At 43.1% G+C, this 22383-nt stretch overlaps 2 protein-coding genes across 2 annotated transcripts in view; both read left to right on the top strand.

The window, feature by feature from the left end:
• Positions 1-5435, top strand: part of LOC144597568 (1-phosphatidylinositol 4,5-bisphosphate phosphodiesterase beta-2-like) — a 134507-nt gene extending 129072 nt beyond the window's left edge. Inside the window, exon 32 of the mRNA XM_078407054.1 lies at positions 5181-5435. Coding sequence (XP_078263180.1) covers positions 5181-5435 — 255 coding nt within the window. The remainder of the gene's footprint in view (positions 1-5180) is intronic.
• A 3071-nt stretch (positions 5436-8506) lies between these two features.
• The window catches only part of LOC144597158 (EH domain-containing protein 4-like), a 54702-nt gene continuing 40825 nt past the window's right edge, over positions 8507-22383 (top strand). The window contains exons 1-3 of the mRNA XM_078406115.1: positions 8507-9481; positions 16164-16340; positions 20494-20591. Of these exons, the coding sequence (XP_078262241.1) occupies positions 9255-9481; positions 16164-16340; positions 20494-20591 (502 nt within the window). The 5' untranslated portion in view covers positions 8507-9254. The remainder of the gene's footprint in view (positions 9482-16163; positions 16341-20493; positions 20592-22383) is intronic.

The following is a 22383-nucleotide window of genomic DNA, read 5'->3' as shown; positions in this document are numbered from 1 at the left end:
CGGATAGATGTGAGGATGTATTCACTAGTGAGAGGATCTAGGTAAATCAATTCAAAATCAACGATCATTTAAAATCGCGGAACGTAGAAATTCCGTCTTGTAGAGGATATTGAGTCTCTGGAATTCTCTATCACAGAGTGTTATGGAGTCCATCTCATTAGAGGTATTTGGACGGGAGAAGATAAATATTTGAAAGATTGGGGGATTGAAGACAATGGATCTGGCACAGTGGAGTTGACCCCTCGGATAGATCATCCATGATCACACTGAAGGCCAGACAGACTTCAGGATCAAACTGGCCTTCTGCTCCTCTTTTTTCTCGTGTTTTTCTTGTTCTTGTTCTTGTTTTCTTGAGTGAAGGGGGGGGGGGGGGGGGGGATCATGTAAAATGCTGAAGGGTCTTGATACGGTGAATGTGGAGATGATGTTTGGTCTAACTTTAAGACAGAAATTAGGTGAATTTTTCTTTCTCCCAGAAATATTCTTCCTTAAAGCAGTGTTTTTGAATATTATTAAGGCATAGACGGATTAATCCTTAGTAAGTATGGTGACGCAGCGGTAGAGTTGCTGCCTTACAGCGAATGCAGCGCCGAAGACCCGGGTTCAATCCCGACTATGGGCGCCGTCTGTACGGAGTTTGTACGTTCTCCCCGTGACCTGCGTGGGTTTTCTCCAAGATCTTCGGTTTCCTCCCACACTCCAAAGACGTGCAGGTTTGTAGGTTAATTGGCTTGGTAAATGTAAAAATTGTCCCTAGTGGGTGTGGGATAGTGTTAGTGTGCGGGGATCACGTGTTGGCGTGGACCCGGTGGGCCGAAAGGGCCTGTTTCTGCGCTGTATCTCTAAAACTAAAAACTAAAGTAAAGATGTGAATTGTTACCATTGGATAGGTAAGAATGTGGTGTTAAGTTTACGGTCAGATAAGATACGGTCTCACTGAAACCTGGAGCAAGCTGAACAGGCCAAGGTGCCTGAACCTGATCTGAATTCATCTGTTTGAATACTCCATAGTGCCACATCTGTGTCTACATCATAATCCTGTGGTTGATTTAGCAGAGTATATCATGCACAACATGTCTACATTTAAATGACAGTACTCCTCATTCTGAGTGAGAAAGTTGAGGGTATAGGCAAAGACACTGACATACACTGAGTAGTGTAAGAAAATAACTGCAGATGCTGGTACAAATCGAAGGTATTTATTTCACAAAATGCTGGAGTAACTCAGCAGGTCAGGCAGCATCTCAGGAGAGAAGGAATGGGCGACGTTTCGGGTCGAGACCCTTCTTCAGTCTGAAGAAGGGTCTCGACCCGAAACGTCACCCATTCCTTCTCTCCTGAGATGCTGCCTGACCTGCTGAGTTACGCCAGCATTTTGTGAATAAATACCTCTGACATACACTGATATCAGTGTTGGACTGAAGCTTGTATTATTGTGATCTGGTTTACCGCAGATAACTGGTAATTTATTGTATGTTTATGTGTGCTGTGTTTAGTGTGCCTTTAAAGTTGCAGCAAGTACATACAACATGAATAACCAAGGGTCCACTTTTGAAGCAAAACACTGCAACCTCTTTTCTGTGTAGACTTTGATCTCAGAATACTCCCTAGCCAATTAAGTAGGCTGGATAGGCTGCATCTTTTTCCCATGAAGCCCAGGAGGCTAAGGGCTGATCTTAAAATCACTTGACCAAGTGGACCCGTTGGGCCCAAGCCTATCCTGCATTGGTGCAGCACCCTCTCCTCCCCCACTCCCCCCTCCCTCCCCCTCCCTCCCCTCCCCTCCCCACTTCCCCTTCCCCCTCTCCATCCCCCTCAGCACCCCTTATCCACCTTCCTCCCCCCTCCCTCCCTAGGAGATAGATTTAAACTTTAAAATGTGAATAACTTAAAAAATATAACACCGATTTCAATAAAACTACTTGCTTTACCATTAAAGCGATGACGGTGAGTAAGGTGGGCCTAAAATTGTCGCGCTATCGTGTACCGTTTTGGCTGTAGTTCGATCACAAATAAACAAACAAACGAGTTTTAGTATATAGATGAGGATCATGGATAAGGCGGATAACCACAATCTTTTCCCTCAGGTGGGGATGGGGGGATGGGTGGGTGAAGTCTAAAACTAGAAGGAATTATTTCAGGTAAAGAGATGAAAGATTTAAAAGGCGCCTGAGGGGTACTTTTTCACACACAGTTGCGTGTATATGGAACAAGTTGCCAGAGGAAGTGGGAGAGGCAGGTATAAATTATGACTTTTAAAAGACTCTTGATCAGGTACATGAATAGGAAAGATTTGGCGGGATTTAGGCCAAGCACTGGCAAGTGAGACTAACAGTTAGGCAACTTGGTTGGGATAAACTGTTACCATGCTCTCCTACTCAATACTTTTGTATCCACTGCTATAATGCAGGAGATATGGTCAATTGTTCACTGCAAGGTTCCACACAGACCCAGTGGGATAATAATAATAATAATAATAATAATAATACATTTTATTTATATAGCGCTTTTCATATACTCAAAGACGCTTTACAGAGATTTTGAGAACATAGGGAAATTAATAAATAGATAAATAAGTAAATAAATAAATGAACAGAGAAAGGAGACAGTAGGTGAGGTGACCTTCAGTGGTTGAAGGCAGTACTGAACAGGTGAGACCAGACAATCTGTTTAAGGAAGTAAAAATGAAAAAATCTGACAGAAACCGAGTTAGTGCTTAAGAAAGGTGACTTTTCAAGTTTCTGGAATCCATTTTGGTTGAAGGATAATGTGGACCATGCTGGCAATGAAATGTCTTCTGTTCCATGGAATAGGTCACTGGGATGAACTGGGTGCAACGATAGAGCTACTGCCTTACAGCACCAGAGATCCGGGTTCGATGCTGACTGCGGGTGCTTACCTGTACGGAGCTTGCACGTTCTCCCCGTGACCTGCGTGGGTTTTCTCCGAGATCTTCGGATTGGTTTGGTATAAATATAAAATTGTCCCAAGTGTGTGTAGGGAAGTGTTAATATGCGGGGATTGCTGGTCGGCGTGGACTCGGCCGGCCGATGGGCCAGTTTCCGCGCTGTATCTCAACTGCATCCATGAGGGGGCAGGCAAGGACTTACTTTACTGAGATTCATCTGAAAGATAGTATCTCTAACTAGCGGGCATTCCCCTTGCAAGGGGACAGGGCCTGTTGTCCAGGGCAACATTGCTCAATGTGAGACAAGATGCCCGCCCTCAGCAAGCATAATCAAGAACCGGTCTCACCATGGTCACTCCCTCTTGCGGTTGCAGCTCCTAGACTGTGGAACAGCATCCCTCTCTCCATCAGAACTGCCCCCTCCATCGACTCCTTTAAGTCCAGGCTCAAAACCTATTTCTACTCCCTAGCGTTTGAGGCCCTCTGAGGGGGCGCTGAGGGGGGGTGTTTATGTATGTGCTGTTATGTTTGTGTGTCATTGTATGTTCATTTCTTAGTACCTGAACTGATGTACAGCACTTTGGTCAACATGGGTTGTTTTTAAATGTGCTATACAAATAAAATTGACTTGACTTGACTTGACTTCTCCCCTCTCCCATGGGACAATAGGCACAGAAGTTTGAAAATGCATACCTCAGTTCTGGGACAGTTTCTTCCTAGCGGTTTTCAGGCAAATGAACGATCCTCTTATCAGAACGAGTGCGGTTCTGGTCTCCCATTTACCTCATTCAAGACCTTTGAACTATATTTAATCGGACTATATCAGACTTCAATGCTATATCTTGCGATAAATGTACCCTTTAACTGTGGACTGCGGACGGCTTGATTGTATTCATGTATAGTCTTTTCTTTGACTCGATAGAACACAAACATTGACTTTGCCAGCACTTGAGGGCCTCAGCTATAGGGAGAGATTGGGCAGGCTAGGACTGTATTCCTTGGAGCACAGGAGGGTGAGAGGTGATCTGATATGATCACGAGGGGAATAGATAGGGTAGGTGCGCAGTCTTTTACCCAGAGTAGGGGAATCAAGAACCAGAGAATATATGTTTAAGGTGAGAGGGGAAACATTTAATAAGAATCTGAGGGACAACGTTTCACACAGAGGGTGGTGGGTATACGGAATGAGCTGCTAGAGGCGGTAGTTTGGGCAGAAACTATAATCTATACACTAAAACTCTCGTTTGTTATCTTGTTTGTGACTGAACTTCAGCCAAAACGGTACACGATAGCGCGACAATTTTAGGCCCACCTTGCTCACCATTGTCACTTTAGTGATAATGCAAGTAGTTTTATTGAAATCGGTGTTATATTTTTAAAGTTATTCACATTTTAAAGTTTAAAAGGAGGGGAGGGGAGGAGGGAATGAGGGGGGAGTGGGGGGGAGGGGGGAGAGGGGAGGTTGAGGAGAGAGGGGAGGGGGGAGGACAGGGTGCTGCAGCAATGCAGGAGAGGTTTGGGCCCAACGGGTCCACTTGGTCTAGTAACCTTAAACATTTGGACAAGTAGGATAGGAAAGGTTTAGTGGGATATGGGCCAAACGCGGGGAGGTGAGATTTGTGTAGATGGGGGCACCTTGGTCGGCTTGGGCAAGCTGGGCCAAAGGGCCTGTTTCCATGCTGTTTGGCTCTTCGACTCTATAAACAAAAACCTTTCACTGCACCTCGGTACACGTGACATGAATAAGCTAAACTAAACTATTGTTGGAATCTTGTGCAAAACACAAAGTGCCGGAGGGACTCGGTGGGCCAGACAGCATCTGTTGAGGGAATGGACAATGCAACATTTTGGGTCGAGGCTCCTCTTCAGACTGAAGAATGGTTCTGACCTGAAACGTTGCCTGTCCGTTTCCTCCACAGACGTTCCCTGCCTGCTGAGTTCCTCCAGCACTGCGTTTGGTTGCTCAAGTTATTAATGTCAGGTCGAACTGAATTGTCAACCAAGCTTAATGGATGGATTATCCTGTTTTCTATGTTGCTTTGATCATTCATTTAACCACTATGACTGAACTGTGTAGTTTATTTTAAAGTCACAGAATGTGGAACATTTTGAGTCACTGTGTAAACTGGTGTTGTGCAATCACATTTGTCATGCAAGAGGAGCTGACGCATTATTAATGATTCACTCTGTTTAATCAACATGAGCCAATATACGGAATGTCCTTTCCAGTTTCTAATTACCTGTTTCTCTCGTTGTTCTCCATGACACTTAGTACCAGCTAGAGGCCCAGAATGAGTACGAGGCAAAAATGAAGGCCTTGCCTCACGAGACATTGGAGTTGATCAAGTCGATCTTAAACACTAAGTTCATCCATGAACCGGAGAGGTTGGTGTATGAAGGGAAAGATCTGGCAGAAACAAAGCCATGTGAATCATCACCAACATTGACTGATATGACGACAGAGGACACAGTTTCTGAGGTGACTCAACAGCCCAAGAATGACCGGAAAGATAATACCACGTTGTAAAAATGTAATATTGAACTACCAGTGATATATGGTCATATATGGTCCTCGTGTGAAGTGGTAGCACTTGATTGACTAGCTGAGAGACCAGCTGACCAGCTGTGTTTAGTGTGTTTTGCTAGAGTAAAGTGTTAATTTATCTTGTATGGTAGTTTACAGGAGGTGATATACTCACACTTTTTTTTAAGATACATATATTCAGGTAGAGATTGGTACAGCTCAGACTGGCTTTGGAAAAATGCAACCTTGTTCTGTCAATTTCTTAACGTTCCTTTTTCCATATATTTCGTATGATCTTGTCCATTTAGTCAATAACCTCATTCAGTGCAGAAACAGGCCCTTCGGCCCATTGTTCATACACTGGGCTGCAAGCTGCCCAGGCGAAATATGAGGTGCTGTTCCTCCAATTTCCGGTGGGCCTCACTATGGCACTGGAGGAGGCCCATGACAGAAAGGTCAGACTGGGAATGGGAGGGGGAGTTGAAGTGCTCAGCCACTGGGAGATCAGATTGGTTAACGCGGACCGAGCGCAGGTGTTGAGCCGAGCCTGCGTTTGGTTTCGCCGATGTAAATAAGTTGACATCTGGAGCAGCGGATGCAATAGATGAGGTTGGAGGAGGTGCAGGTGAAGCTCTCTCACCTGGAAAGACTGTTTGGGTCCTTGGATGGAGTTGAGGGGGGAGGTAGAGGGACAGGTGTTGCATCTCGTGCGGTTGCAGGGGAAAGTGCCCGGGGATGGGGTGGTTTGGGTAGGAAGGGACAAGTGGACCAGGGAGTTACGGAAGGAACGGTCTCTGCGGAACGCAGAAAGGGGAGGTGGATGGGAAGATGTGGCTAGTGGTGGGGTCCCGTTGTTATTTTATTACACCCTTTGAGGTTCATTATCAGTTAATTTCCTTTGTATCTTATAACATGAAACCATTTCTTATTTACTGAATGAGTTTTAAGCTTTGATTTCTAGGTCACATTAGACATTATAGGTAAAATGTTGTTGACTAGTCATCACAGAGCCATCAGTGTCTGAGGATATTTAGCCAGAGGGCTATGATGTTCTCTTCTGCAGGGAGATAACTAGATGGAACAGCATGTTGCACGAGGGAGGCTGAACATAGATGCTCGTTTGCAGAAATCATGGCACGACTGACTATAAACATAGAATAGGCACATACTTCCAACTTAGTTTGCTGAGGCTCCGTAAAAACACCTGGTTGTGAAATATTTGGATGATTTTCTTAATATTAGAGTTTGAATCATTCTTTCAAATGCTTTTTGGCAATAAAATCTGATTCTGATATGTGTGTTAAATTTTTGAATTTTTTTTAAACATCGTGACCTTAAGTGGGCCTATCGATGCGAGCTCATATCAGTGAATTTGAGTGCAGGATAATTGTTCGACGTACCCTGCAAAGAGGCAGGCATAGCTGGGGCCCATGCGAGTGCCCATAGCTACGCCTCGGGTTTGGAGGAAGTGGGAGGAATCCAAGGAGAAGTTGTTGACGGTAAGGACCAGCTCCGCTAGGCGGAGGAGAATATTGGTAGACGGAAATTGGCTGGTTCTGCGGTCGAGGAAGAAACAGAGGGCTTTAAGACCTTCCTTGTGGGGGATGGGGTGTAGAGTGACTGGACATCCATGGTAAAGATGAGGGAGTGGGAGCCTGGAAAACGCATGTCATCGAGGAGCCGAAGAGTGTGTGAGGTGTCTTGGACATAGGTGGAGAGGGGTTGGACCAGGGGGGGGATAGGTCGAGGTAGGTGGAAATTAATTTGGTGGGACATGAACAAGCAGAAACAATGGGTCTGCCAGGACAGTTCTGTTTGTAGATTTTGGGAAGATAAAATCGGGCTTTGCGGGGCTGGGGAAGGATAAGGTTGGAGGCTTTAGAGAGCAGAGAGCCGGAAGTAATAAAATCAGAAATGGTGTGTGATATTAATGTCTGGTGCAGGGGTCATGATCCAAAAATAAGTAGGAGGAGGTATCTGAGAGTGGTCGCCTGGTCTACAGTTCCCTCCTACACTCACTGTGTGAAGTAGCTGCACCCATAGATACATAGAAAATAGGTGCAGGAATAGGCCATTCGGCCCTTCGAGCCAGCACCGCAATTCAATGTGATCATGGCTGATCATCCATAATCAGTACCCCGTTCCTGCCTTCTTCCCATATCTCTTGATTCCGCTAGCCCTAAGAGCTCCATCTAACTCTCTTTTGAATGCATCCAGTGAGTCGGCCTCCATTGCCTTCTGAGGCAGAGAATTCCACAAATTCACAACTCTCTGGGTGAAAACATTTTTCCTCATCTCAGTTCTAAATGGCCCACCCCTTATTCGTAAACTGTGGCCCCTGGTTCTGGACTCCTCCAACATTGGGAACATGTTCCTGCATCAAGTGTGTCCAATCCCTTAATAATTTTATAAGTTTCTATAAGATCCCCCCTCATCCTTCTAAATTCCAGTGCATACAAGCCCAGTCGTTCCATTCTTTCATCATATGACATTCCAACCATCCCGGAATTAACCTCGTGAACCTACGCTGCACTCCCTCAATAGCAAGAATGTCCTTCCTCAAATAGGGAGACCAAAACTGCAGACAATTCTCCAGGTGTGGACTCACCAGGACCCTGTACAACTGCAGAAGGACCAACATGCCATTAGCTTTCTTCACTGCCTGCTGTGACTGATGTACAAGAACACCCAGGTCTCGTTGCACTTCCCCTTTTCCTAATCTGACAGTTACCCAGGAGTACTACAACTCCCAGTCTGAAGAAGGGTCTCGACCCGAAACGTCACCCATTCCTTCTCTCCCGAGATGCTGCCTGACCTGCTGAGTTACTCCAGCATTTTGTGAATAAATACCTTCGTACTACAACTCCCAGCAGGCCTTTCGTTGCGGGTACCTCATTGAACTACAAATCCCAGCGCGTCATCCGGGGCATGCGCCAAATTGAACTACAACTCCCAGCAGGCCATTCGGTACACGTACACTTATGAACTACAACTCCCAGCAGGCCATTCGGTACACGTACACTTATGAACTACAACTCCCAGCAGGCCATTCGGTGCCTTCCGGTGCGCGGGAAGGCGGCGGCTGTGCTTTCGTCTCAGATCGCGAGCATCCAGACCGGGACCCAGAGTTAGAGAGAGAGAGAAAGAGAAAGAGAAAGAAAGAGAAATAGAAATAGAGATAGAGAAATAGAGATAGAAAGACCCGGAGTTAGAGAGACAGAGACAGACACAGAAGATACGGAGTCAGAGAGGAACAGACCGGGACAAGCAGTCATTGATTCGCAGTCACAGAGGGAGAGGGAGAGGGAGAGGCCGGGACACGGAGTTAGTGAGGAGGGAGAGGCCGGGACCCGGAGTTAGTGAGGAGGGAGAGGCCGGGACCCGGAGTTAGTGAGGAGGGAGAGGCCGGGACCCGGAGTTAGTGAGGAGGGAGAGGCCGGGACCCGGAGTTAGTGAGGAGGGAGAGGCCGGGACCCGGAGTTAGTGAGGAGGGAGAGGCCGGGACCCGGAGTTAGTGAGGAGGGAGAGGCCGGGACCCGGAGTTAGTGAGGAGGGAGAGGCCGGGACCCGGAGTTAGTGAGGAGGGAGAGGCCGGGACAAGCAGCCATTGGTCTGGAGTCACAAAGGGAGAAAGTGGACCCGGAGTTAGTGAGGGAGACCGGGACCCGGAGTTGGTCAGGGAGGGGGAGACCGGCACAAGCAGCCATTGACCCGGAGTGACGGAGTCAGAGAGTGAGAGACCGGGACCCGGAGTGCCAGAGTAGAGGCGCTGCTGTGATTTAAGCCGGGGGTCGGGTGGGGTGGGGTGGGACAGACACCACCATGTTCAGCTGGCTGTCCGGGCCCGAGGCCTCTCACAAGGACTCGATGGTGTTTGACACGGTGGCGGACGGGCTGCGCTCCCTGTACCTCAAGCGGCTGCAGCCCCTGGAGGATTACTACCTCTTCCATCACTTCCACTCGCCCGCTCTGGAGCAGGCTGACTTCGAGAACAAACCCATGGTGCTGCTCATTGGGCAGTACTCGACTGGCAAGACCACCTTCATCAGGTAATCACCAGAGTCTCAGGCCGGTCACTATCTCGGCCCCAGGTACTTGGGAACCAGCAAAGCAATTGGAAATGTTGGGTGTACCCTGTTCCTCATTGGGAGGGATGTTTTCTTTGCATAAACAGTGTAGTCTGGTAATGCTTAAAAAAACAATGACACTACTGGGGTTTTAGCTTTAATCCAATAACGATCCTCATAGCGGTACAGTATTTGCCCCGTGGTCAGCAAATACTCCACTAAAGGCTCTGGATTATTGTTAAACATCCAACTGTGACATTCCCCATCAGGAAAGAGCCATGTCACACCGTCAGCGTTTGTGCCTTCAGTGTTGATGTACTGGCAATCTAAAGCAGTCATTTTTGTTGCAAACTCTGTTCTGGGAAGAAATTTTGCAAGTGGGTGCAGGATAAGTATCAAGAATTTGTATATGCCTTATTTGCAGAAATGCAATATCCCTATTAACTCCTGCGGATCTCGAAGTGGAGAAGAAGCATTTGGAATAGCACTGAAAATCTCAATGCCACTCATCAGGAGCAGTAAGTGTTCCTGAGTGAGTTATGGAAGCAGCAGACCACATCACAAACTACCCCACCAGGCATCATCTGAGTCTCTTTCACGAGTGTGTGTGGCTGCCACATTATTGTCATCAGCTACCTCATAACTAAAAAACTAACTCCCCCAACATCGGGAACATTTTTCCTGCATCTAGCCTGTCCAATCCCTTAAGAATTGTATATGTTTCTATAAGATCCCCTCTCATCCTTCTAAATGCTAGTGAATATAATATTACATTAGTCATAAAGGCTCCGAGAATTGGAATTTTGAGATGTGTTCAAAATAACTTTTGACACAATATGTAGGCAGAGCAATGAAGGAGAGAGCATGTCCTTAACCTGGAGAATGAAGCTGGTTCAAGTAGTCTGCAATGTTGACCTTCATTAGTCAGTCATTGAATACAAAAACAATATAAAGCTTCAATTTTATAAGATTTTAGTTAGGTCTCAAGTGAAAATTTGCATACAGTTCTGGACACCAATCTATAGGAAGGGTGTGATACCACTAGAGAAGGTGCAGAGGAGATTCACCAAAATAATGTCTGGGATGGAGAGTTTTAGTTATGGGAAGAGACCGGAGACGATAGATCTGTTCTCCCTGGGATGGAGGGGGGATATGATTTGAGGTATATAAAATCATGATAGATAGGTAGTAGATAGGTTAGACTGCAGGAAATGTTCCCCCACATCAGAGGTAGACAAATATGGACATTGATTTAGGATAAGGGGGAAGAGATTCAGAGGGAATATAAAGCGGTCCTTCTTCACCCAGAGGAGAACATGTACCTAGAATGAACTCTTCAATAAAGTGGTTGAAGTGGGGTCGCTGTCCGAATTTAATGTCTCTAGATGAGCATTTGAATTGCTTAGGCATAGAAGAGTATGGCCAAGTGCTGGGAGGCAGGATTAGTGTGGTCTCCATTAATCACTGGAAGCAGTGGGCCGAATGGGTTGCTTCCATACTGTATGTATCTGTATGACTACAACGTCATGCAACTCGCACTGAGCCCCATTCTCCATTTACCCTTGTTGATCTGCATCAGCTTTCTCTGTGGCTCAAAATGGCAAAGGAACATTTGGGATGCTACTGAAAAATGAGCATCTATCTGTGGGAGAAAGTGAGTGCATATTGTTAATGGGCGGAAGGAGTGCAATTCCTTCTAAACTCCTGCTTGTTCTGGCATGTAGTTCCTGACCTACAGGCTGCAGAATTTGAGGATCGTACATTGGCTTTTTCAGTTGCCTTTGAACCCACATAACTGGAGTAGAAACATCCATCCTTGATCCCATGGAGCAGTCAAAGTAAAAGAAGAGATGAAGAAAAATGGCACTTGGTATACATTTGATTTGTGGGATGGAAGGAGAAGTATCAAATTATCTTGCCATATTTTGGAGAACACTGCAACGAATTGTACGAATCCTCGAATCCTCCGTATTTGGTTTGGCATCATTGTATATCTTTAACTGGAGAATATTAGGATACTGCTAGTGAACAATAGGAGCATTTAGCAAGAAACTGAATACAATTTTGATTTGTTTCATTTGCAGAAAATGATATTGCTTTGTAATTTAAAGTTATAGCTAGTGAGCTTCAGGTTAAGTTTCAGAATTTATTTGCATGAACAGCCTTTAAAGGTTTATGAAGGGTGTTTATTTGACTTGAAACATCAATTGGCTCTTTTCACTCCTGCTGCTAGAGCTGCTGCTTGTTACCAACGTTTTCTATTTTTATATATGCTTGTTAGCATCTGCAGTTATTTAAACATTTTCAGTTTCTTGGCCAGTGATAATTTCAACATTTTATTGAATCTTAGAGCCATCAACGTTTTGGGTTGGATTCCATTTTCAGACTATTATCTCACCATTATAGTTAGAACATTTTGGATCGACGACTTCCTTCAATAACTTGGGAAAATTAAGAAATCAAACATGCTTTAATTGCAGAGAAGGTGGAGATGTGCGGAAAACAAATGAATTAATACGAAGGGGTGGATGCAAGAGAGACAGAATGACAAAGGTGATTCTGTTGGCTGAGAGAACAGAATAAAAGAAAATTGTAGCATTACTCAGCAGGTCAGGCAGCAGCTGAGAAGTAAATGTAGTTTACATTACAGGGTAATGGCCTTTCTTCAGAATTAACCAGCTCAGGTGCAATGGAGAACCTGATAATCAGAAATTGCTGAATTAAATTTTGATTCCTGAAAGTTATAATGTTTCTTGGTGTAAAATGCGATGCCATCCTTCAAGTTAGGTTAGACGATATTGGAACAGCATAATATGTGAAAAACAGACAGAATAAATTCAAGTGATAGGCAACTGGAAGCCCTTAAATTGAACAATGATGTTCTGCAAAACAATCATAAGCATGGAAGGTGATTTCATCAGAACCTTAGAAACTGTTTAGTTTAGTTTATTGTCACGTGTAAAGCTTTTGACTGTCAGAGGAAAGACAAACAGAGAATGAAATAGAGTCCATTTCAATTTCCCAGGGAACAGAATGGGAAAGAGATGTTGTAGTTTAACTTTTTTAGGGCTGCATAGAGGATTAATGTAGGTTTTGCAGAAAAGACTGTCTATAATTTGGATCCAGGATGCAATCCAATTCGGAGTGTCAGCAGTTAAGAAAGCTGGTATTTTAAACTCCAATTCATAATTATTATCAGCTTATTTTGCAAAGAGTGAAATGTCGTTGGTACAGAAAACTGACACGGAAAATGTTGTAAAGATCTTAGTTAGCAGAGTGTGTATAAGGGGAGAATTCAGCTTGTTGATAATCTTTCATTGGAAAACATTCAATTTTCATTGAAAATCCAAAACATTGCATTAACCAGGTTAACCAGGAAACAAGATTGCTTGTGTGAAGTACAAAGCTACTTGAAGGAAAAATTCCTTAAAGAAAAGTAAACTAAATGTTAACACAAAGGTAAAATACTAGAAATCTGACATTAAAATGAAAAATAGCAGCTCAGTTTCCTGGGATATTTGTAAAAAAAAATTTAAAAAATCAAATAAAAAAAAGCCTGAGTAAATGAGACACCTTAATAAATATATTCCTTTAAGATAAACTTAAAAATTAAATTTTAAATAAATAAATATGAACTTTTATCTATTTACTGAAGAGCCAAGGAAAGGGCTCTTTTGGCTATATTGCAACAAATGTCTTTTGCTGTTCCAATTTAGCTTTGAATCCTTTTTAAATGATCTGTCAGTTCAATCTGGGAAAATATTCCTACTTTTTTCTTGTCATTGAGGTGTGTATGCACGTACAATTTAGTATGATTTTTTAAAGTTGTACAAAATAACATCTGTTTCAGCATTAAAATATTACACCTTGAGTTGTCAGGAAAATAATAGACATATCAGAAAAGCAAAATACTGCAGGCTTGATAGTACATATCTTGTAGGAAACAAGTGTAAGTACAGTAAACCCTTATTATAAGGAGCATGGGGAGGGGGTGGATGATGGTGTTCATTATTGCCGATTATTCGCTACAACCAAGTGAGGTATTATCATTGTATGTAATGGAAACAAAGAACTGCAGATAATGGGTAATACAGAAAAGGGTACAAGGTGCTGGAGTAACTCAGCAGGTCAGGCAGCATCTCTGGAGAACATGGATGATTATGCTGGTGGTCGTGCCGAGGCAGCATGAAATGTAGATGGAGTCAATGGAAAGGAGTAGGAAGGAACTGCAGATGCTGGTTTAAACCGAAGATAGACACAAAATGCTCGAGTAACTCAGCGGGACAGGCAGCATCTCTCGAGAGAGAGGGAATGGGTAATGTTTCGGGTCGAGACCCTTCCTAAAGTTAGCATGCAGGTACAGCAGGAAGTGAAGAAAGCTAATGGCATGTTGGCCTTTATGACAAGAGGAGTTGAGTATAGGAGCAAAGAGGTCCTTTTGCAGTTGTACAGGGCCCTAGTGAGACCGCACCTAGAGTACTGCGTGCAGTTTTGGTCTCCAAATTTGAGGAAGGACATTCTTGCTATTGAGGGAGTACAGCGTAGGTTCACTAGGTTCATTCCAGGAATGGCGAGAATGTCGTATGTTGAAAGACTGGAGCGACTAGGCTTGTATACATTGGAATTTAGAAGGATGAGAGGGGATCTTATTGAAACATATAAGATTATTAAGGGATTGGACACGTTAGAGGCAGGAAACATGTTCCCAATGTTGGGGGAGTCCAGAACCAGGGGCCACAGTTTAAGAATAAGGGGTGGTCCATTTAGAACGGAGATGAGGAAAAACTTTTTCAGTCAGAGAGTTGTAAATCTGTGGAATTCTCTGCCTCAGAAGGCAGTGGAGGGCAATTCTCTGGATGCTTTCAAGAGAGAGCTAGATAGAGCTCTTAATGATAGCGGAGCAACAATGATAGCGGAGTTAGGGAGTATGGGGAGAAGGCAGGAATGGGGTACGGATTGTGAATGATCAGCCATGATCACATTGAATGGCGTTGCTGGCTCAAATGGCCGAATGGCCTACTTCTGCACCTATTGTCTATTTTCAGTTCAGTTTAGTTTATTATCACGTGTACTGAGATACAGTGAAAAGCTTTTTGTTGCGTGCCAGCCAGTCAGCAGAAAGACAATACATGATTACAATCAACCCATTACAGTATATAGATACACGATAAGGGAATTGTGTCTTATCAATGGAAAGGAGGTTGTTTTGCGTGATGGTCTGGGCTACGTCCACAACTCTGCATTTTCTTGCAGTCTTGGGTGGAGCTTGTGCATGATTAGCAAAATAGAATGCAATGATAACAAATAATTATTTCATTGTGTCGGAATTGAATGCAGAATTTGGGGGGGTGGGGTTATGCCTCATTTATAAAGGGCTTTGATGAGACTACATCAGGTGTCCAGTGTACAATATTGAATTCTCTATTTAAAGAAGAATATTAATGTTAGAAACAAAAGATTTGATAGACTAATATCTGGAATACGTGGGTTACCTAGGGAAGGTTGGATAGGCCTGTATCTGCTGGAGTTTAGGTAAGATTTGATTGAAAATATATAAAATGCTGAGGGGTCATTATAGGAGATAAATGGAGAGGGTGTTTCATCTTGTGGGAGAATCTAGAACTAATGGCCAAATAAACAGTTCCCTATTTGAAGAATAGGTCTGAAGAAGGGTCTTGACCTGAAACGTCACCCATTCCTTCTCTCCAGAGATGCTGCCTGTCCCGCTGAATTATTCCAGCATTTTGTGTCTGCCTCCAGTTCCCTATTTGAAACAGACGAAGCAAAATATTTTCTCTCAGAAAGCCACAAGACTATAAGATTATCTACCACAAAACATGATTCAAAAAGAATATTTTTGAAGCATGGTAGATAAGCAAGGAGTAAATGGTTATTGTTGGTAGATGGGAATATGAGACAAATTAAATAAGTCATGATCCAATTAAGGGACAGCAGGTTTGAAGGACTCTTGTTCTCAATTCTGTAATATCCCTAGGGATAATGTCCCTAATTCTTTGCAGTTAATTTTATCTCTAAAATATTTATTCATACCTCATGCATTAATATAATCTGAAGTGTCAACTGACTGATCTGTATCTACACCAGAATGACAGTTTTGATTGAATTTTACAGCATGGGATAAAGCTGACCATCGATCACCCATTCACAGTAGTATTATGTTATACACTTGCATCCACCCCCTACACATTAGAAACATAGAAAATAGGTGCAGGAGGAGGCCATTTGGCCCTTCGAGCCAGCACCGCCATTCATTGTGATCATGGCTGATCATCTACAATCAGTAACCTGTGCCTGCCTTCACCCCATAATCCCTTGATTCCACATTAGGGGTAATTAACCTACAAACCCACACCTTTTGGATGTGAGAGGAAACCAGAGCACCTGGATGAAACCCAAGCAGTCAGAGGGAGAATGTGCAAACTCCATACAGATAGCACCTGTGTTCAGGATCGAACCCGGGTCTCTGGTGCTGTGAGACTGCAACTCTGCCAGCTATGCCTCTGTTTTCAATAAAGAATTGTGCTGGATAATTGAGGTTAAAGAATAGCTTTCGGTTTCTATTCTAAAGTTACAGCAGATGGGGCAATTCTTGTTATGTGCTATAGAATGTAGCAACTCCCAATAACATGTTGTTACTCCACAGATACCTCCTGGAGCAGGATTTTCCAGGGATGAGAATTGGACCTGAACCAACAACAGATTCCTTCATTGCTGTGATGCACGGGAAAGAAGAAGGCATCATTCCTGGCAATGCACTTGTTGTAGATCCCCAAAAACCCTTCCGAAAACTGAATTCTTTTGGAAATGCTTTCCTAAACAGGTATATAATAATACCCATAAACGTGTAATCCTGTTCAATTGATAAGATATCAGAAAAATGGCTATAAATTGCTCCGCAGGCATCTGTGCTAGGACCTTTGTTTTTCGTTATATATGTAAAATGACTTGGCCAGAGATCACAACACAATCTACTGAGACCACACCTCCCATTCACACTAGTTCTACGTCTTCCCATTTTCTCATCCACTCCCTACACACTAGGGGCATTTTGTTTTTACAGAAGCCAATTAACCTACAAACCGTACGCCTTTGGAATGTGAGAGGAAATCGGAGCACAGGGAGGAAACCCACGCGGTCTCAGGGAAAATGTGCAAACTCCACATAGACAGCACCTGAGGTCGGGATCAAACCTGGGTCGCTGGAATTCTGAGACAGCACCTTTAAGAGCTGCACCACTGTGTCGCCCTTAAAATAACACCATTTCACCATTACCCACCATCTTCTATGGGTAAACTAGTTCTGAATCCAAACTATCATCATTGCAATCTTTTGGATCAGCATATCATGAGGAACTTTATCAAATGCCTGCCTAAAATCCATGTGAACAATATTCACTATCCTACCCATATCAATCACCTTTGTCATGTCCTCAGAAAATTAATTTAAGGTACAAAAACATGTACTGCAGCAGATGAAGCCATGCTGACTGTCTCTAATTATCCTATTCTCCAAATGCGAGTTAATTCCATTCTGAAGAAGTCTCTCAAATAGCTTCCTTACCATTGATGTGAGGCTCACCAGCCTATATTTTCCCGGATTATCACTCCTTCCTCAGGAAACAACATTGGCTATCCTCGTCCTCTGGGATATCGTCTGCGGCTGGATAGGTGACAGAGATCTTTGTCGAGGCCTCCGCAATCTCCTTTCTTGCCTCTTCCATTAATCTGGGATTGATGCTGTCAAGCCCTGGGGATTTATTCACCTTAATCCTTTTCAAGAGACCCAGCATTATCTCCTTCTTGATCTCAAACTGTTCTGGTATATTATTATAACACACCCTTCTCACTATCTTCCATTTCCATCTCCTTGATGATTTCAGATGCTTCAGACTTCCTATATCCTCATGACAACCATAAATTTCCGTCTTATAGTTGTATTGTTCAACCCTCTCCTTAGTTACCCTCTTGTTTTTAATGTATCTATAAAACGCATTGGAGACAAAAAGAGATTGCATTAATTTAATTGACTTAAAGCTAGGATATGGAATTTAACTACAGATTGGAATTAATGGAGCAGGCAACAAAACAACCACGTAAAATCATTGTAAGAAGCAGCCTTTGTAATTAACTTGTTTTGACCAGGTTTTCCAAAGCAGCAACTACTTTTTTTTCTCCTTTGTAATAGATGCAAAATGCTTCAGGGAAAGTTGTATTTTTGTACAATATGACCTAAACTAAAGCAAGTTTCCACTTATCTTTTCCTTGCAATTTCCCTTCCACTATTTCTTCTATCTGAGGTGCTGGAAGACTGGATGGTAACTAATGTTGTGCCTCTATTTGAGAAGCCAGGGAACTATAGACCAGTGACCCTAACATCTGTGGTATGCAAGTTACTGAAGAGGATTCTGAGGGATAAGATATATTTGCATCAGACAGAAGCTGATTAGGGATTGTCAGCATAGTTATGTACGTGGGTGATTGTGTCTCACAAATTTGATTGAGTTGTTTGAAGAAGTAACCAAGAAGGTGAACAAGGGCAGGGCCATAGACATTGTCCATATGGACTTCAGTAAGGAGTGTTGTCATCGTCATACAGCATCTAAACAGGCCCTTGGGCCCAACTTGCCCATGCCAACCAGGATGCCCCATCCACACTGGTACCACCTGCCCATGTTTAGCCCATATCCCTCTAACTACACCGATCAGCCAAAACATTATGACCTGATGACCCAAAACATTATGACCACCTGCCTAATATGCTGTTGGTCCTCCGTGTGCAGCCCCGGACGCAGCAGGGTGCGATGCACTGTGTATTGTAACACATTCCTCCTGTGACCATCATTAAGATTTTCTGTGACTTGTGCCACAGTAGACCTTCTGTCGGTTCGGACCAGACAGGATAGCCTTCGTTGTCCTCGCGCATCGATGAGCCTTGAGCTCCCAACACCCTGTCGCCAGTTTGTGGTTTGTCCCTCCTCGGACCACTGTCGGTAGGTACTTGCCATTTCAGAGATGCTCTGACCCAGTCGTCTGGCCGTAACAATTTGGTCCTTGTCAAAGTCGCTCAGGTCTTTTACCCCAGCCCATTTCTCCTGCATCCAACACATCAACTTCAAGAACTGACTGTTCACTTGCTGCCTAATATATCCCACCCCATGACAGGTGCCATTGTAACAAGATAATCAATGTTATTCACTTTACCTGTCAGTGGTCATAATGTTTTGGCTGATCATGGTATTTCCTATCCATGTAATCGTCCATGAGGTTGGTAAAGTACATATGGTAGGCTGTTCTGGAAGATTAGACCGCTTGGCATCCAGGGAGAGTTAGCTGCCTGGATACAAAATTGGCTTCATGGAAAGAAGGTGGTTGTAGTGGAAGTTTGTTTTCTTGACTGGAGGCCTGTGACTAGAGGTGTGCCTTGGGGATCGGTGCTGTGCCTATTAGTATTTGTAGTTTATATTAGCAAGTTAGATAAGAGTGTGTAACTCATGATTAGTAAGTTTGCAGATGATAAAGTATGTGGTATCATAGACAGTGAAAAGGATTGTCAGAAATGACAGCAGGATCTTGATCAGCTAGGCAAGTGGTTGCGGAATGGGTAATGGAGTACCGTGCAGATGTGTGAGGTGTTTTGGGAAAGCAAACCAGGGTCAAACCTTCACATGAATGGCAGGGCCCTGGGGAGTGTTGTAGAGCAGATGGATATTGGAGTATGGTTGCACAGTTTTCTGAAAGTGGTGTCGTATAGTAAAGAAGATTTTTGGTACATTGGCCTTCATCGGTCAGGGTATTGAGTATAGAAGCAGGCTCAATCTGTTACAGTTGTACACGACTTTGGTGATGTTTGAAGTATTGTGTGCAGAGAAGATTTACGAGGATGTTGCCAGTACTCAAGGACCTGAGCTATAGGTAGAGGTTGGGCAGGTTAAGACTTTATTCCTTGGAGCACAGGAGGCTAAAGGGTGATCATATAGAGGTGTTCAAAATCATGAGGGGAATTGATATGGTGAATGCAGTCTTTTACCTGGGGTTAGAGAATCAAGAACCAGACGGCATAAATTTTAGAGTGAGAGGGGAAAGATTTAATAGGAACCAGAGGGGCAACTTTTCATTCAAAGGGTGGTGGGTATATGGAATGAGCTGCCAGAGGAGGTAGTTGAGGCAGGTACAATAACAACATTTAAAAGGTGCTCAGTCAGGTTCTTGGATAGGAAAGTTTAAGAGGGATATGAACCAAATGTGAGCAAATAGGATGGGGCACCTTGGTTGGCATGGACGAGTTGGGCTGTTTCTGTGCAGTATGGCTCTATGCAGACGCTGGATAGGGTTTTACATTGAACATTTGCAGGGATGAGTCTGAGCAGCAATTTGTGATTGGAACTAATATTTTAAATGCATTCATGTTTCTGTTTGATGTTGTGGAAAAAAGAAATATGCCAGCATTTGGTCACATCTAATGGTGATGTGACGAGTTTTGGTTCTCCCTTAGTGATTGACTATTGGCTGTTGTCTGAACCTAGGACAAACCAGTTTGTATGGTTTAATACAAGCATTCATTGAATTGTTCAAAAGCCTTGAATTGTTTACAATGTAGGTTATCTATAAGATAACATGGTTAACATAATAGTATCTCTGCTTTGGATATTTTTATGAAACAAACAAGTTATGTGCACTTGTAATGCCAGTCCTTTCCCTTCTTGTTTTGTAAGCATATACCATTAGTAAAGTTAAATAGTAAGGTGGACAGAATTCTCTTCACACATAGTTATGAGGGCTCAGAACATTTTGAGGTTAGCATCTTATTGTGTATTGGTATGTGCTCTGACAGTTGGATCTTCATAATCAAATTTCTAATTATGTTTATGTAAAGTATTAAGAAGCCAACCTTCTGGTGGATAGTGGGACCTGTTCAATATTCTTATGGGTTCATGCAGGGGATCTGTCTGATGTAATGTTCTTTACCATTTGCAGATTCATGTGTGCCCAGATGCCAAATCAAGTGCTGCAGAGCATTACTATCATTGACACGCCAGGTATCCTCTCTGGGGAGAAGCAACGCATGAGCAGAGGTAAGAATAGTTTAAGCAGACGTGTGGCTATCCCCCTCCTGAATTACGAATGAGAAAAGCCAATGTTTTGTTTTCTGTTTCCTCCTTGGCAACTAAGTTTTATCGACAGCTACATCGACAGTCATTTAGCTTTCAATGTTTCCCAAGCAGGATGATTTTTTTTTTTGGTTTACATTTAATTTCTTCCTTCCTTTTCCTTTGCCTCCCTTATTTTAAAAATAGCATTTCCTCTGTCACCATTCCTGTGAACTCGGACTGGGCTGAAATTTGCTCATTGAACTTCTGAAGTGAATGAAGAATGAAATGTGACAAAATGTAAAAAGAATGAAACAAGCATGGCAAATGCTTAATTCAAGCACTGGTTTAAAAGTCTGATCATGGGCTGCAGTGCTATTTTGAAATCACTGCATAATATTTAAAGGGTGTTGTGTAGTACACTGTTGATTTAGCTGGAGGTGCCATTGGCAGAATGTGCCAATGAACTACTGTAGAGTTCAGAGAGACCAGTTGTGATTGATTGGATAGGAAGCTGTCAATATGCAGTAATGCTGACTGGTTTGACAGGATGTGGGAACAGGCATGACAGTATAAACTGGGTGTTGATGTTATAAAGGGGAGAGTTAAAGGCAGTAAAAAGTACAATAAAAACTGAATTGGTGCTTGTTGTTTCATATCGTTGGGTCAGCTAAAAGGAAGATGAGAACATTTGCATAAGTTTAGAAGGGACATAACGGTTAATAAAATGGGTGTTATGAGTCAACACAATTAGGGGTTGAAACTTCCTGTTGTTGATTTAAGGGTTCAGTTCAGCTATCATCATTGCTTGTCAAGATGTGGTATTAAATATTTTCAGAAAACTTAAATGCATCAATTTTTGGCTTCTGCAATAAATTACAAGGACATTGGTAATGGCAAAGATGAATGAGCACATATTGTATATTGGGACATTTGTATAAATCTGGGTTTTTTCACTTCCAAGTCACCTTTTGGCATTGTTGAATCATCTGTTCTATTGTATCCACAACCTAATGTGATTGGTCAGGAGTAAGTGCACAATATTTGTATTTAAAAATATATAATTCGCAAATTTCATAGCATGGCTGATAAAACACTGTGTTAACATTATAGAAAGATGAAGAAAAGGCTGAATTTTATAAATGGAAAAAGCACAATGGTGTAGCTAGTCGACTCACTGTCTCGTGGCTTGGTTTCAACCCTGAACTCCAGTGCTTTATGTGTAAAATTTGCACATTCTTCTTTAGATCTTGTGGGTTTCCGCATGCTCTGGTTTTGTTTCTCATTCCAAAGATGTGAGGATTTGTAGGTCAATTGGCCATGATAAATTGCCTGTGGTGTATGGTTGAGTGATAAAGCTTTGTGGTGGGGCGTTGACGGGGAATCTGGGGAGAAAACATTGGGACTAGTGGATGATACAGTGTAAACGGGTGCTTGATGGTCAATGTGAACTTGGTAGGCCTAAGGGCCTGTTTTTGTGCTGGTTGACTGAAGTCTAGGTCCTTTGTTGTTTTATTATTCAGTTATTTTCATCAATTCTGAAAAATTCAAGCGAAATTCATAATGATAGAAGCAGTTGACTTGTTCCCCTATTGGACTACATGTTGTGGATGCCACTGGAATTATTTTGCTTCTGCACTCTGCTCCAGCAACTGTCAAGGTGCCATTGATCATTCAGTAATGATGGTTTTTCTTAATGGCTGCTCAATCTCCTACCTTTTTTGCTTCCTTCAGAGATATTGTCGTTTCAAATCTCCTTTTCCTCTGTTCCATCACT

Source organism: Rhinoraja longicauda, chromosome 10 (genome assembly GCF_053455715.1).
Source record: "Rhinoraja longicauda isolate Sanriku21f chromosome 10, sRhiLon1.1, whole genome shotgun sequence".
NCBI lineage: Eukaryota > Metazoa > Chordata > Chondrichthyes > Rajiformes > Arhynchobatidae > Rhinoraja > Rhinoraja longicauda.
This window is presented reverse-complemented; position numbering and strand designations above follow the sequence as displayed.